The 17,459-nt window shown below is 35.1% G+C and overlaps 1 protein-coding gene across 2 annotated transcripts in view; it reads right to left on the bottom strand.

The window, feature by feature from the left end:
- GLIPR1L2 (GLIPR1 like 2) overlaps positions 1-16,415 on the bottom strand; it is a 31,234-nt gene extending 14,819 nt beyond the window's left edge. The window contains exons 1-3 of one of the 2 annotated variants that reach the window (XM_060656948.3): positions 15,505-16,415; positions 13,111-13,356; positions 10,634-10,737 (exon numbers count right to left, since the gene is read on the bottom strand). In XM_060656948.3, coding sequence (XP_060512931.2) covers positions 10,634-10,737; positions 13,111-13,356; positions 15,505-15,738 — 584 coding nt within the window. In that variant the 5' untranslated portion in view covers positions 15,739-16,415. The other variant, XM_060656949.2, reaches the window with a different exon arrangement.
- Positions 16,416-17,459: the final 1,044 nt, after the last annotated feature.

Here is a 17,459-nt window from a genome sequence, read left to right as displayed (position 1 = left end):
TGCCATGCCTCATGAGCTTCTGACCCATATAACCACCTGCTTACTGAACATCTCAAAGTAGGTAATTCACAGCCAACTCAAATTCATTATATTCAAGATGGAATCCATCATCTTCCCTCCTTAAAAGTTCACTGTTCACCATTGCAGTTAATGGCAATATCAGTCATGCCTGAATGATAATTCTGAGAATCTTCCTTGACGATTTCCTCTCGTTACTTAATACAATGACCTACAAACCCTTTCTAAAAATGTCTCAAATACTTCTCCCATCTCAGTCGATATATCCTTTGTTGATGTTAAAGTAAATATATAAGTAAAAGTAATACATGTATAATACTTGTAAGTATATGGTGGAAAGGAGGAAGAAGAAAAGGGCAACCTTAAGGGAGAAAATGTCTCCATCCTTCACTTTCCATATGTCTCCCCAAAGGTAACTTCTGTTTAACAGCTTCTTATGATTCCTATCAGAAATAAGGGTTTTTTTTCACAAAAATTCTCAGTACTTATATATTGTGATAGATTGCTGTCAATCTAAGTATCTCTTAAAATACTAAAATAACAGTATTTTAGCTTGGCACATTAATGGCTAGCCTCATTACATTTCCCAACTTCCCTTGCAGCTCAGATGTGGTCATGTGATCAATTTTATATTCAATGGAATGGAAATAGCAGTGATGTACATCACTTCCCATCTGTGCTTTAAGAGATGGTCATGCCACCAACATATTTCTTTTCCCTTACTCTGAGCTCGAGCTAGTCCTCATCTGTGACTTGGATTCAATTTGCAGACAAAGACTCTGCCCTCAGGGAATGGTGAAGAAACAAGATGGGAGCAACCCGCGTCTCTGAATGACTAGTAGAGCACAGCTACTCACCTAACTGAAATTTCCCACTTCTCTCTGACTAAATCACTCTAGTTTCTGATCATGCTAGCTACTGTAACAAAAAGACTCAATCTTATTATTGTTCTGCATCTTAATTTTTCATCTAACAAGTGAGATTGGTACATAAAGATACCAGTAGTTTCAGAGGCTACACAATAATGTAGAGTAAATTAATTGCTCAGTCTGCTATTACTGGAGTCATTAGTTGTCTTATTGCAGTTTTATGCTATTAAAACAGGCTAGAATGGGTATCCTTGTATATATAACTTGGCCAATTTTCATGAAGATATTAATAACCTAAAATTCTAATAAGGGGATTACAAGATCAAAAGGTAAGCATATTTTAAATTTTGTAATTTTGCCAAATCCAGAAAGATTGTACCAATTTATTATCCCCTCACATGTTCAGAGTATCAGTTAAGCTTTTCTATCTTCTCAGATGGATGAGTGAAAAGTCATCACTCATTTTTGCTTTTACTTGAATTACTTCAATATAAGTGAGATTGAATATCTTTTTGTATGGTTAATAACCATTTTTTTCCAGTAAATGACCTGTTCATATCTTCTGCACGTTGTTCTTCTGGGTTGTAGCTCTTTTTTTTTGGTATGAATTCTTTGTAAATTAAGAAGATTAACTCTGCCATATATTACACAACTATATTTTCCCAGTATATTATTTTTTCTTTGGCTAGATCTATGGTATTTCTCTAGCCATAAATGAGTTTTAAATTTGTATATAATCAAATGTATGAATATTTTCTGGATTTTTATGCGCTGTTTGGTAAGGCCCCAGGCTGTTGACCAGGATCTCTCGGTTTTGGCTGGGCCCAAACTGCAGCTGTGTCTTCTCAGCACTGTGCAGCTTGTGCGATGTCTGTGCAGGCCATCAGTTTCCAAGCAACTGTTCCTACCTAATCTTCCCAGAATCTTGCCTTGAGATGTGTAGCTTAGGAATTGAAGGACCCAAAAGGAATTTTTATAGACCTTTGGGGTCCTTCTTTGCAGCCTCCTACTCTTTGGGATCCTAGTCCTAAATATGAGACATCTTAACATCAATAAACACTGGTATTTCCTTTGCCCAGAAAACAATACATCCTTTCCTTGGCTTCTGTTTCTCTGGCTGTGGTTTGGAGAATTCTCTCAGAGAGAAAGCCAAGGCAAATAGAGGCTTCACACTAAGTTCTTTTCTATTTGCAAAGATCATAGCCCTGCACTGGTTATTTTGTAATGCCTGAAGGCAATTATCTTATATGTTTTGTCTGGTCTTTAGAGTTATTTTAATCAGGAGACTAATTCTTACACTAGCTTACATAATTTCCAAAGGCAAAGTGGGCCAAATATTTAAAAGCTAAAAAGAGGGGCGCCTGGGTGGCTCAGTCGGTTAAGCGTCCGACTTCGGCTCAGGTCACGATCTCGCGGTCCGCGAGATTTTTTTGGAAAAAATAAATTGCATTAAAAATAAAGTAAAAAATGAAATATCAAACTGGGAAAATATTTGGAAGTGACATTATATGAAAGAGCTAATTTTCTTGCTATTTAAACACTCTTACAATTGAAAACAAAAGTCCAAGAACTGAAGAAAAAAATAGTGAATGTATAGGAACAGCCAGGTCCCAGAAAATGACATCCAAATTTTCTGAAACTTACAAAAAGGATACCTAAACTCATGTAAAATAGGTGAAAATTAAAACATACTGAACTCATAGCAGTAAATAGCAAAATGTTTGAAAATATATTATGTTAGCAAGGGAACAGAAAAATAGTCACACTCATATGTTGATATAAAAAATTGTTTTAGGAACACAGTGTGACTATGATGAATAGATAATAATACCTATCCAAATTAAAAGTACATATCCTTATTGACCTAGTAATCCCATGACTATGAAATCATATTAGTATGATATTAACTCATGTGAGAACTACATGTCTACTTGCATAATTATTGCTTGAAATAAAGCTAATAGAGTAAATATCCACCAAATGGAGAGAGCATTGTTTAAATAAACTTTTGCACAACATTAAATAAAAACAAAAGCAAACAAACAAACAAAAACACTGTAAAAATATTTTTTAAAAAACCCTGGAAACTCCTTGTGTACTCAAATGAAAAGACTTCAAGTACATATCACTAAGTTAAAAAAAAAATTAAAGAATGCCACAGAAAGTGTAGTGTGCTTCAGTTTGAGTTACAGAAACACACACATGAAGATAGATGTACTTTTGTATATGCACAGAATATATCTTTTAGGATAAAATATTGGGGAGAGTAAATGGAAACAGAAATGGAAACATTACTTTCTCCTTGGTAGCTTTGAATTTTCTATCATGATTATGTATCAAGTATTGAACATATTTTATTAAAATGACCTAAAATTACAGTCCACAGAAAGCAATGATAAAGAGGCTATATCACAAAATACAAAGGTTAAGCAAAAATTCTAATCAGAAGAAAATATATAACTGTAAATATCTTCAATATTAACAGGATTAAAGGTAAAGGAATGTGTATACCTTAACAAAAATAGCAACATATAACAGCCTCTACTCCTAAAAAACACTCAGAAGATTGAATATCTCAAAATAAAATAGAAAACAACAGAATCATAAAGTATGAATAAATATGAAATCTTTTCTTGCAAAGTATCAATGAAATAGATTAACCCTCATGAGCTCCATTGAGCAAGAAAGGAAGAAAAATATTCACTATTAAGATTTCTCTACATTTACTTTTCTTATAATTCTCTCCTCCTGCTTTTTTCCATATAGAACTTGCTCTTTAATTCCTCCCCCTTCCTTCATATATCCTAATATATTCTACCACTTTCTTTTAATTGGTGGCTTTCTTAGCTTATAAAAATTCAACCAAAGTTATAAAAAAACAGCTTTCATCCAACTTTACACACTGACCCTATTTTTCTTCTCTTTACTGCCAAACATCTATATAAGAATAGTGTTCTAAATTGGCATTATTTTTCAAACTGCAAGTCATAAACCATTAATAGTTCATAAAATCAAATTTAGTGCTTCACAGACAATATTTTAAAATATGAAATAATTTTACTTAACTGTGAATAAAATATTATAACTTTTTTTTATCATAAATAGTAAAGATAGATATTGTTCTATAGAGCTCTTCTTTCAGTGATGTACTATATTTCATAATTCTAATATACACATATTTTCATATTTTAACATCTCTGCAATTGAGATCCATGTTAACATTTATGGTGTCTCAAAATTACATCCAGGCCCTGAATATGATATGGCTGTCACTGAACATTTGTGAACTTATCTTAGCTCTTCATATACTCATCACTTCAAATGGTTATATGCATTGTTTGCACTTAATGTATTTAACCTGCTATTCAAAATGTCTAAAATGATTACAGTATGTGTATCATTGAATCATAAATTATGATGTGTGTAGAAAAGCATAGAAAAAGGACCACCTCATACATAATACATAATAAAAAGAGACTGATGAGAAAGTAACTCTAAATGCTTTTTTTCTTAAATGCCAGGACAGTTCTAGTTTCTTTCTTACCTCACTAGATTCTCTTTAAACTCCTTTAACAATTCCTTTTCCTGAAGTTGAAATACTGTAATGATATAAGGCTTAGTCTTCAAGTCTCTTCCGTTCTATTTTCCATACTTACTTTCTCACAAGGTGATCTCAACGTAAAACCGACTCATTTCTGCCCCGACTCAAAACGGATCTCATGCAAAAACCGAAAATTCTGCAGTTCTTACTACTTAGAAACCTATCTTAGACCTTCATCTGACTAACTCCTTCTCATGATTCATTTACATTTCCCACATTCATTTGTTTGTGTTCTGTGTCTGAAACAGAACACTTGATCTTCCCTCAAGGTCTACTCATTGGAGAGGCTTCCCTATCTGATTTAATGGCATCACCATTCATCCAGCTGCTCAGACTGAAGGCATAGATAGCATCCTTGATTATTCTATTCTGTTCACCCTTAAAGTTAAATCAATCAGCAGGTATTATTAGCTCCAAATTCAAACTATATACTCATCTGAACTTTCCTCACCATTTCCATGTGATGGTAGGCAGAATTCATGGCACGGAAGTATAGGTGTTGGCAGTGGTAAAAGAGAGCTTTCCTCTGGGGCACTGGTTCATGTACTTCATCCTGTGGCTCTGCCACCCTCTAGAACAACTGAATCTTCTACCAGAGCAGATGACAGAAGTTCAAGAGTGGGAAGGATCATGTAGGAAAAATTTAAAGGCTAAGTCTGAAAGTGGCCAGAGCTCAGTCACGTGGTCCCACCAAATTTCTAGGGAGGCTGGGAAAAATATATTCTAGCTGTTTATGAAATAAAGAAAATGGCATGACCTGCCTGACTCTATTTCCTTACCTATTAAATAAGGAAAATTTTCTGCACTGAATACTTTTGGACACTATCATTTACCTCTTGTAGCATTAGATTCAAGTCATTTTCCTCAAGCCCAGATCTCTAACCTCCCCTATTGACCTCTTTTCCCCTCTAATATACATCATCTATGCACCAAAGCTGACTGCTTCTAAATCTGTATTCAGGCTAATTGTTTCTATGATTTCATACCTATTTTTACAACTCCTTTCTATTTAAAATATAAATATGTGCATGTATTTGGCTAATATTGCTCCCCCCCCCCCCCGCCTTTTACATATTCCCTTCCCAACAGAGAATAAGTGTTTTTAGGATAAACACCATGTAAGAAATATGGAATTCTCTTGCCTAAGTCAGTGTTTGGTGCATCTACTACAAGTGTATGTTTAATTAAATAAGAGATGCTGCAGTCACCTACAGATGCAACATGTCCAAAAATAAACAAATCCTTTTTCTCCACACTACATCTTTTCCTAGACTAGTTAATAAAATTACCTATCACTTAAGCTTAAATTATCAGTGTCATCTTTGTACCCTCTAATATCTGAGTTCAAGGCTAATCTAATTAATATTTTAAAGTTTTTACTTTGTTTTATTTTATTTAGAAATATTTATATGAGTCTTATCTTTGAAACTGAAGAATAATTACTAGAAAATGGTATGTGTAAATATTGTTTCAGCTCACTTTTTCTAATACCTTATGAGTTTTTTTTTTAAGTTTATTTATTTATTCTGAGAGAGAGACAGTACAAGTTGGGAGGGGCAGAGAGAGAAACACACAGAATGCAAAGCAGGCTCCAGGCTCTGAGCTGTCAGCATAGAGCCCCATGTGGAGCTTGAACTCATGAGCCATGAAATCATGACCTGAGCTGAAGTTGGATGCTCAACCTACTGAACAACCCAGGTGCCCCAAGAGTCAGAGGCTTAACTGGCTGAGCCACCCAAGCACCCCTATATGAGTATTTTTATAGATTAGGAACATTTTATTTTATTTTTTGGTGATTATATACATTCCAGTTATTCTTCTCTGTTCTTTAGGAGCACCAATATATAGATTTATCTGCCCTATATATTTCCTTTCTTTTTTAATATATATTTTGACTTTTATTCTTCATCTTTGTGTTCTGAGAGAACATTTCAAGGTTGTCATTGATTTATATTTTCTCTATGGCCAAATCTGTTTTATTCTTCCATTCTGTATTAGTTTCTTGTGACTATGTTAACAGATTAGTATAAACTGGGTGTTTAAAACAACAGAAATTTATTCTCATAGTTCTGGAGGCCTGAAGTCCAAAACCAAGGTGTTGGTAGGACTGCGCTCCCTCCAAAGGTTCATGGGGAGATTTCCTTGACTCTTCCAGCGTCTGATGGCTCCAGAAGTTCCTTGGTTTATGGATATGTCACTCGAACCTCTTCTTCATGATCCCTTTGCTTCTTCTCCTTCCATGTATCTAGCGCTGAATCTGGCTTTCCCTCTCTCTTACGTGAATATATGTGATTGCATTTAGGGCCACTTGAATATTCTAGGATAAGCTCCTCCTTTCAAGATTCTTATCTTGATCACATCTTTTGCCAGATAAGACAATACTCACTCTGGCCATGTAAGTTAATAGTGACAATTCTGTGAATTAGGACCTGGATCTACCTTTTGGGGATCCACCATTCAGCCCACTATATGTTTCAATTTTCAGTTCGGCTCTCTTATATTCATTTTTACTCAGTATTTCCTAATACTATGATGGATTGATTTTTCTACCAACTATTCTTAAGAAAGACAGCTATGACTGCCTATTTTGAGTACATATCAAATAAAACTTGAACTGAGTTTACTAATATATGTTCTAACCTAGATCCTTCACAGGGCAAACTTGCCAATATTTGTATCAACAGAAAAATGGTTGGTAGAAATTTCAAGACAAAGAAGCCTACCAGCCAGTGAGTGGAAAGAAGAGTAATCCTACCATGTAGCTTCATCTTACCACTGGAGTTATGGAATACCCCTGCATTGACCACTGTTATTAAGGTCCCCAAATATCTTCATCTTGTCAAATGAAACTGTCATCTTTCCTTCCTCATGCTTTTCATTTTTTCAGAGGCATCTCATACAGTTAACCACTTTGGTCATATTGACTCCTGTTCTTCACTTGGCTTCCAAGTACGCTTACCAGCACTGTTTTGGTTTCCCACTTATCTTGTTAGCCTCTCTTCATTCTACTTCACTATCTCCTTTGCCTAAAGTTGAAATACTGCAGTGCTCTAGGAGTTCATCCTTAAATTAAGTTTCCATACTCACTCTCTCATAAGGTGATCTCATTCAAGACTGTAACTTATTTCTACCTCAGGGCCTTTATACCAGTAGTTGCCTCTACTTGAATTCTATCCCAGTCCTTCATAGAACTTTTTACTTCTCATGATTCATTTCATTTCCCACATTTGTATTTCTACCTAATATGTCCAAACATAAAACACATTTCCTGTTCTTGCCTATCTGAGTTAATGGCATCATTATTCATCCAGCTGTTCAAACTAAAGACACAGGTATCATTTTAGATTTTTGTATCCCATTTATCCCCAAAGTCAAATCCATCAACTGGTATTATTAGTTCCGCCTTCATAATATATCCAGAAACTAACCTTTCCTCTCAATTTCCATGCTATGGTAGGTAAAATTCTAAGATGGACCAAGAGACCCCTTACCATTGGTGTACAAGCCTTGCATAATTCCCAGGACAGTGAATATGATAAACTTTACTTCCATTATTAATAATTTATGTTATATGGCACAACTGACCTTAAAATAGGAAAATTATCCAGGTGTGCCTGACTCAATCATTTGGGCACTTTAAAAGCAGAGAGTGTTCTTTGGCTGGTCACAGAAGAAAAGTCAGAGATTTGAACAATGGGAAGGTTTTGCTGACTTGAAGATGGTGGGAGCTTTGTGTTAAGAAATGTGGGCAGCCTCTAGAAGCTGAGAGCAACCTCTGGCTGAAAGCCAGGAAGTAAATGGGGTCCAAGTCCTACAACCACATTGAACTGAATTCTGCTAACAACTGGAATGTGCTTGAAGTAGATTCTTCCCTAGAGCTTTAGAGATGAGAACTCAGCCAAGTTCTTGATTTTGGTCTTTGAGACCCTGAGCAGAGAATCCAGCCACACTGTGCGTGAACTTACAGTCTATAGAACTGTTTGATAAAAAATGGGTGCTGTTTTAAGTCACTACATTTGTACTAATTTATTATGCAACAATAGAAAATCAATGTACATGCTAAAACCCTAATACCATAGTCTAGAGGCACCTGACTACCTCAGTCAATAGAGCGTGCGCCTAAGCCCCACACTGGGTGTAGAACTTACTTAAAAAGAAAAGAACCAATCATAGTCTATAGCCTGTCATATAGAAACAATCTTTTTTTTTTTAATGTTTATTTTTGAGAGAGAAAGCACAAGTGGGGGAGGGGCGGAGAGAGAAGGGGACAGAGGACCCGAAGCAGGCTCCGTGCTTGCTTGAACTCACAAACTGTGAGATCATGACCTGAGCTGAAGTTGGACACTTAACGGACTGAACCACCCAGGCACCTGCTTTCCTCTTTGAACTCATATTTCCCTATACTCAATGCTTAACACAACAGCAAGGATAATTTTTTAAGTGTTCTTTTCAAAACATAGATAAGATAATGTCACTCACGTGCTTAAGACTTTCCAATGGCTTAGCCATTACTTAGAATAAATTCCAAAATCTTTAACATGGCTTATGGTATACTATTTGGTATAGCTGTCACCTAACTTTCTACCTCAACTCCTACTTCTAAGCAGTTATTCATTTCTGAAACATGCTAAATCTTTCCCAGCTCAGAGACTCTGTGCATGCTCTTACTTCTATCTGAAATATTCTTTAGTCATCTTTAGACCAAATGCTACTTTCTCTTGCAACTACCCTATCTGTATTCCATACTGGTTATTCCCTATCTGCTTATCTTGCTTTATGTTTTATGGCATATTTTATTATCTAATTAAATATTATCTATTTATGTGTTTACTTATTTATTGTTTGTCTTCCTTCCAAGACTAAAAACTAAATATGGTCAGCCTTTTTTGGTCTTGTTGGTAGATAGATCAGAGCCTTGTACAGAGTTGCTGAGCGCATAAATGAAGACTAGTGCCCCAAAGGAATCTCTTTCTTCCCTCATGTCAGTACCCAATTCTCTGAATTTTCAATACCAATGAGTAGTTAACTTTCAAAAGTTTCTCCATGTAATAGACATCATCCTAATGCTTTCAGTCTGTAGAAATGAAAGGGAGCCTAAAAGGTTTTGTAACGACTCTACATCCTGAACTTGTTTTGCATGACTGTGTTCAAAGTCAGTAAAACTCCTCTCAGGAAGGGACTTTCTGAATCTAATTTGATTTATATCATACTTCTGTTATTTTCCCTATCCAGAGGAATACAATCAGTAATCAGTAATCAATGTTTGTTTGTTTTGTTTTGTTTTTCTTTTTGGTTTAGTCCCAGAGCATTTTATTTGGCAGAAATTCTTTCTCAATCCTAGCTTATAGCTAATTTTACTGTTTTCTTGACCTATTGATTAGGATATTTTCTCAGTTAGATATTTTAATAATACTACTTATAGTATCATCTTGACCTATAAGAAAATTTCAGAATTTCCAACAAAGCTCTCCAGAGATGAAGGCTATTTTTGAAGGTAGTTATTTCTTGTCTTAGGAAGGTATTCAAGTGTGGGATAAATAATGACATGGTAAGTCAGTGGAAAGAATTCAAGTTTCATATGGATAGATTTACTAGGAGACTTTTAAAGTACTCTTGCATCTTTGAGATATTATGATTTTTTTTATATGAAGGAGACTAGCCTCAAATAATAATACAACTTGCAAAGGATGGTCAATTAAAAGTGTCTTTCAGTTACAAAACTGATGCACTCCTGAAACAACTCTTACAATATACATTTATTGTATACACAATCTAGATTATACACAATCTAGATTTATACACATCTAACCTTATTTTCCTTTGACTTTTATTACAAATATGGGAATAAACTATTTTGGAAAATAATTTAAATCCTATGCTCATTAGACTAGATATTGTGAAATAATACTAACGTTAAATTTTTTTAGTAAGTAATACTTGGCTAATTTATACATTAAATCGATATGCCCAAATATTACTTATTTCATTATAGAATTGAAAATATTTCAATATAAATCTTCAATATCTTATATTTAATTATTTTACAGTTTACAAAGACATTTAGAAGAATATATTGAAAGTTAGGAAAACCTAACCTTGAAAAATTACCAGTTTAATATTCTTTTTAAAATTTAAAGTAACTTACCCTGGCGCATAGTTGCAAATGAAAACTGCTGCATATCTAATATTTTCAACTCTTGCACACTTAGTAACAGCACAACCAACTTTGTAAGATGTGTTCCAAACAAGCTAAAATAAAGATTTCAAAGAAAACAAAATTTGATTCTAAACATTTACTCTGCCACATTATAAACAATAATATATTCAATTTACAAAGAACCTTTAACCAAGCATTTTAAGGAATATGAACTATTCTTCATTTGGATGCAGGTAGAAATTTTTTTTTAATTTAAATCCAAGTTAGTTAACATACAATGTAATAATGATTTCAGGAATAGAATTTAGTGATTCATCACTTACATATAACACCCAGTGCTTATCCCAACAAGTGCCCTCCTTAATGCCCATCACCCATTTAGCCCATCCCCCACCCATTATCCCACTAGCAACCCTCAGTTTGTTCTCTATATTTGAGTCTCTGATGGTTTGCCTCCCTCTCTGTTTTTATCTTATTTTTGCTTCCCTTCCCCTATGTTCATCTGTTTTGTTTCTTAAATTCCACATATGAGGGAAATCATATGATATTTATCTTTCACTGACTGATTTATTTTGCTTATCATAATATACTCTAATTCCATCCATGTTGTTGCAAATGGCAAAATTTCATTCTTTTTAATCACCGAGTAATATTCCATTGTATGTATATGCCATATCTTCTTTAGCCATTCATCAGTCAATGGACATTTGGGCTTTTTCCATACTTTGGCTATTGTTGATAGTTGGGATGCAGGTAGAGAATTATCACAGATTTAGGGAAGCATTTCCCAAACTGTACTTGGAGAAACCTTTAATAGGTTCTACCACTGTAAACTTAGGATAAAGAGTTTGAGAAACACTGATCCAGAATGGTTTAGAGTCAAAGGAAGGCACACATGCTGAATCAATTTTCAAACTCCTGTTGAATCTGAGAGTTCTAGGTTATGGCAGATAGGAAGAGGGAAAAGGAGGAGAAAACGTTTTGGAAGACTGGAAGTTGTGCATAGAAAGGAAAAAAAACAAACATCAAGATTAAAGAAGGAAAGGAAAAGCTATACAAAAGTAGAGAGTAACTGAATGCAGTCAGCATTTCTCTATTCTTTTGTTGAGGAAATTCCATTATGAAATAAAATAGAGTCTGGGCCTGCAATTTAAAACAAATGAATAAAAGAGCAGGTTTCTATAAAAGGAAAAAAAGGTCTTGAATTGGAATGACAATATGAGAACGATTAAAGATGTTCCAGAAATTCTCTGTATGACTTTAGTATTTCTAATACTTCCACACAACTTCCACATAACAAGAAAGCGTTTGGTCTCGTTAACCTCTGTGGAAGAAACAGTTTCTGGTTTCCTTTCCTTTTTATCCCCAGTCTTAGTGGTTTTAAAAGTGTGATTCTTAAAGAAATAGTGATACATTAAAAGAATAGAGAATAGAATGTCTGCACCATTTGAAATGGAGTTAAGTAGGTAAGATACAAGAAACAAAAATGTCTATGATACCAGAAATAAAGAGTAAAATATAACAGAGAAGTAGATCATGGAGTAGACATGATTAATTTACTGGGATTATTAAAATCATATTAAGGAGTCTGGCTTTGATATGAGTAAGACAATGGAGAACCACTATAACTTTCTAGAAGAAGAAAGAACAGTCAAACATCTTTTAAAACATGATTCATTTGATGGAACATAAAGACATGAGTTCAACATGTCTTAAAGTCATAAGATTTTAAGTTCTGCATAAAACATGACATCAGATTTTACTGATTAAAAAATAATAATCTCTTAAATCAGCTTGGAAGTTCATCTAATAATTTCTTGATTCCTGGTACAAATATTTATAGAAGACCAAAATAATGTTATATTGTTGTCGTGTTGAAACATCTTGTCCATGACATGTGGATAAGACAAGGTCTCTGTACTTAGTGTAGCATCATATATAAAAAGATGATTATAAATAATGTGATATGCAAAATAATAAGTGTAGAGGAAATAACAAGTAGTTTAGTATTCTTGGAGCATAAAATGTAAATGTGGATTGTTAGACAGGAGACAGGAAAATAATGCTATTAATTTGTACTTAACATGCTTTAATCAATCAGTTATACAGCAGTATGTATACTGATCTGTGCAAAATAATCAAGTCTTTTACTTATGTTTATAGGCAATAATTTAAAAATAATTTTTATTTCCTGTTTCATCCTTTTCCAGTACGTATTGCTTTTAGAAAAGTACCTTTCATTTTTGGGTATGGAGATGAGATTTACCACATTTAAAGAAATGTTTTAACTGTATGGTTCATGTAATAGATGGAATTATAGACATTTTGAAGATCTAGGAATGATTAGAATTTCGATTCTATTAGAAGTAACTTACCATTTGGGTTAATTTATAAAATTAAAAATAATAAAAACTTAGTGGTAAAGCAATTAAGGAGTCTATTGAATTAATATAAAAATTAGATACCTGTTTATAATTAGAACAGTCACTAGAGCAACTGTCATTTTCAATATGGTACCTTTTCTTCTCTTCATACCAACTTCTGATAGCAATACTTGCGGTAAATTCATTTTCGGGGCCAATCCACATATTTTCACCAATACCATTAAATTTAGGATGGGCCATGTTTAGTTCTTCTAAATGAGGATTATGCTCACGCAAACATTTTTTCCCCCATGCTCTAGCAGTCCGTGACAAAGCTACATCCCAAGTCTAAAAAAAAATGCAAAAATCAAAGAAAACAAAATAATAATGAGCATTTTTTGTTGTTGTTGTTCTCTAAATTATTTTCCTAGAGTTCTCATATTAGATTTAAGAATACAATACTAACTTTGTGCTTATGGGTCTGGTTTGTGGAATTTCTATGGGGGAAAATGCTTTTGAGTTAATCATAAATGAAATAACTATTTCTTGAGGGAAAGGACTACCCATATATTTGTAATTAAAAAATCAGATTTTAAGATGATGCAAATGGTTATAATACTCTTACATGTAGTCTATTCAGAATATATACTTTTAATCTCATTCCTTTTATGCATAGTAATACAATAATTTAAAATATTTATCTAAGAACTATTTATTGAATACTGAGTATATGCAAACTATTGTAATGTGAGAAAGAAAATACAAAGTCTGGCATAAATTTTCTCTTCTATATTTTATAGATAAGATTTTAACACATAGTGGTACTTGGTAAATATTATAAAAGAGGCAAATGTAAAGTTTTATGGATAGTCCCAGAAATGTAAGAAAATATCACAAGATACTGTTTCCTGGCTACCCCTGGAAATATGCAGAAATGTGTAATTTTATCATTATTTAGAGACTCATTAAATTCAGCGTTTGATTAAGGACAAGAACAAAAACAGCACCCATAGATAAATCAGCAAAATAGTTGTAAAATCAAAATGCTTTGTACACATGTTATAGTATATCTGAAAATAAACATTTCTGAAAACCAATACTAAGATTTCCTTAGAGTTTTCTTAATTTCATAGATTATACATAAATATAGAAAATATAGAAAATAAATCATGCCTTTAGAATACTTCCCACCCCCAACATTCCTCCCCAAAGGTAACAGTTGTTAAAAAAATTGCTTATGCATACATTTCTCTATGTCTATATACATACACGTACAAACATATTCAAATATAAGATACAAGTGTGGATGTTTCAGGTAGGTATTGTGCGATTTTCTTTCTTTGCACTATTGTAATCATACTATACACAATATAACTGGCCTGAAACTTGGCAGTTTTCTTTTAGATTTTTCCATTTTAGCATAGTTTGATCCACCTGTTTTACAAACTCTACATTCTATTCTGTAGTATGGATAGCATATAATAAATGTTACCATTCCACTATTAATGGCCCTTTAGTTTTCCATTTGCAAACAATGCTCCAAGGACTATCCTCCTCCTGTCTTATTTTGCATACTGTTTACACATCACAAGCTTACTACATACCAGTCACTATTCTAAATGTTTTAAGTATTATTTCACTTAATTTTCACAATAATTCCACGAGTGATGTATTATTATTACTGTCTCTAATTCACAAAAGAAGTAAAACAAAAGAAAAAAAATTAAGTAGTTGACTTACAGCTACTTATTGCCAGTAAATTGTGGAGCCTGGATTTGAATCCAGTAAGTCTAACTCTCAACTTGAAGTTTGTAAGCATTTCGGTCATTGCTTCCCATGACCGTGTGCAAATAAGTTATAACACATTGCTGGTATTTACTTAATTTGGCGCAGTCCTTTAGAATAGCAATTGGTATATATCATATAAATAAAAATATCATATCCTTCATCTATTTATCCCCTTTCTCGAATTTGTCTAAGGAACTAACCCAGAAGGAAGAAAAGACTTATGTCTAGAGAAACAGTCCTTGTGATATCATTTATAATATATGTTGGAAGCTCCTAATTGCCTGGTCAAAGAATATTTACCCAATAAATTTTGCAGCCATTTCTAATGACAATCACGAAGACGGGAGGCAAGAGAAGCAGTTGATGAGATGTAAAATAGAAATAGGAGAGGGAAAGAAGCAAGAATAACATTGTTCAGGGAAGGCAAAATTAGGGCCAGGACTAGGACGAGGCGACTGAGACATCCCCTTAGGTGAGTGCCTCTACAGATCCCAGCTCCCTGCAAAATCTTGGTAATAACTGTGTGTCACACAGTGGTTTCTATTTCTTGAGTGTAATCACTTCAAGCGTATTTTAAACCCACAGTGACGTGCAGTTCCCCGCCATCCGTAAGCCTCAGTGAAGCAGTGGCCCGGGTTTCCGAGGCCCAGCAGTGGCGTCGTGACAAGGAGGTTGTGGGCGGTTCGGACAACCGCCTTAGAGCCTCACCATGAAGCGCAAGTTAGACCCTCCGGGGGAGACGTTGCCCCGGAGCTCATTGTGGAGGTTCACGTACTCATTGATAAAATGTACTTCCTCTTCGTGAGGCAAAAGTTTCGTGTTCACACCGGAATCCGGCAGCAGTACCCAGAGTTCACACAGCCACAGCTTCAAAAGAACCCCTCCTATCCGAGGAAGCGATTGGGCGGACCGCTCGGGCGCTAAGGTCCTAGGGGCGTCCATTGTCCGCCCGCCGCAGACAGGCCAGTGCGCACGCGCCGGCCCGCCCGGGTGCCCAGCCAGTCTACGTGGGCGCGCGGGCAGGCGGGTCCGCCTCTTTTGGGAGCCGAGGGAGAAGTGGGGACGGAAGAGGTGCGGGGTGGAGAAGCTCGTCAGAGCTGTCTGCTGAACTAACCGAAGAGTCTTGAGTTAAATGAATGCAGGCTTTTCAGGAAACTGATGTGGCTGAATATTATCCAGAGTTGATTTCTGACACCAGATGATGTGTCATCGTTTATTAATGAGCCGTCTGCATACCGATTGGCAATTGCTGAATAATGAACACGTCGGAGGAACCTTCTAATTATGCAAGGGGAAATGAGCTTTCGTCTGTGATACAGATGAAAATGCAGTTAATCTTTTTCTTCCATTCTTGTCTGTGGAGTTGGAAGTGTAGTGCAGGACGCGCCCTTTATTTTCCTCTTGGACAAAAGTATTTCCTCTTTAAGGTGGACTTCCTCATTGAGATTTTCTCTCCGTGTTTTTTTTTTTTTTTTTTTTTCTTTTCAAAAATTTATTTTGGGAGAGAGAGAGTGCTCGTGGGGTAGGGGCTCTTACAGAGAGGGGAGAGAGAGAGAGAATCCCAAGCCATCAATGTGCAGTCAGCAGGGAGCCCCATGGGGCTTGAACTCACAAATGGACATCATGACCTGAGCAGAACTGGAGTCAGGCGTTTAACCCACCGAGCCACCCAAGTGCCCCCCTCTCTCTGTGTTTTAATAATCTTTTGTGGGAACCACATTATATGGAAAAGTGGAAAGCTCAGCTTTTAGGGCATAGACTAGGAATCATCAAATTCTCATAAGGTTAAAGTACTTTCATTTCTCCTCACTCACACTGTATTGACAGCTTGGAATATCAGTATTCATCATCTCTGGCAAATCGTCTTGTTCACAGTAGTAGGTAAGAACTCATTTCTTGTTTTCATTTCTTTCTTTCAGACAGAATGGTTAGTGTCTTAGCAGATTTTGGCCGTGTCCCTTCACCTCCAAACATTTTGCTCAAGAAAATTTGCTTTGAAGAATGTAAGTTCTAGGCACAAGATAAAAGCACGTGTTTGTTTTGGGGTACACATTTGCATGTAACATATGGTGTTCAATAGCATCAAAGGGTGATATTTGAAATCGCCCACATGGGATAGAATTTTGCCACAAAGAAAGCATTTGACTGGTTGGTGAAAAAATATCTAAAAAAAGTGTGCTTTAAAAAATTATGATGTACACAATTGAAAGCAGCAGACCTCACAAGATGGTTTCATTCATGCCATTATGCTTTTAATAAATATTTAGTACCAGGCAATGTGTTAAATAGTTGAAAAAGACCCAGACTCTGCCTCCAAATAGCCTGCAGTTGAAGAGAACTAGCAAAGTGGTAACTCTTATATCATGTGATAAACACAAAACCAAAATGCTAATGCAGCATGTATGGGACAACTAACACCCTTTTTGAAGACCATGGAATCCTTTTTAGAGAATGTGACATCAAGAAGGTGAAGCATACAGGTGACAGAGCACATTCTGAACAAAAGCAAAAAGCATGTAAATATACTAGGAGGTCTAGAAAGGCTAATAGTATTTTCATACGACCAGAGCCTATTTTAGGGGTGAAGGTGGCCAGTAGTAAAAGATGGAATTCCTTTATTGTGTTGGTACTGTTTACGAAAATTGCTGTATTAAAGCACAAGA

The sequence above is a fragment of the Panthera onca genome, chromosome B4 (assembly GCF_046562875.1).
Source record: "Panthera onca isolate mPanOnc1 chromosome B4, mPanOnc1 haplotype 2, whole genome shotgun sequence".
Classification (NCBI taxonomy): domain Eukaryota; kingdom Metazoa; phylum Chordata; class Mammalia; order Carnivora; family Felidae; genus Panthera; species Panthera onca.
This window is presented reverse-complemented; position numbering and strand designations above follow the sequence as displayed.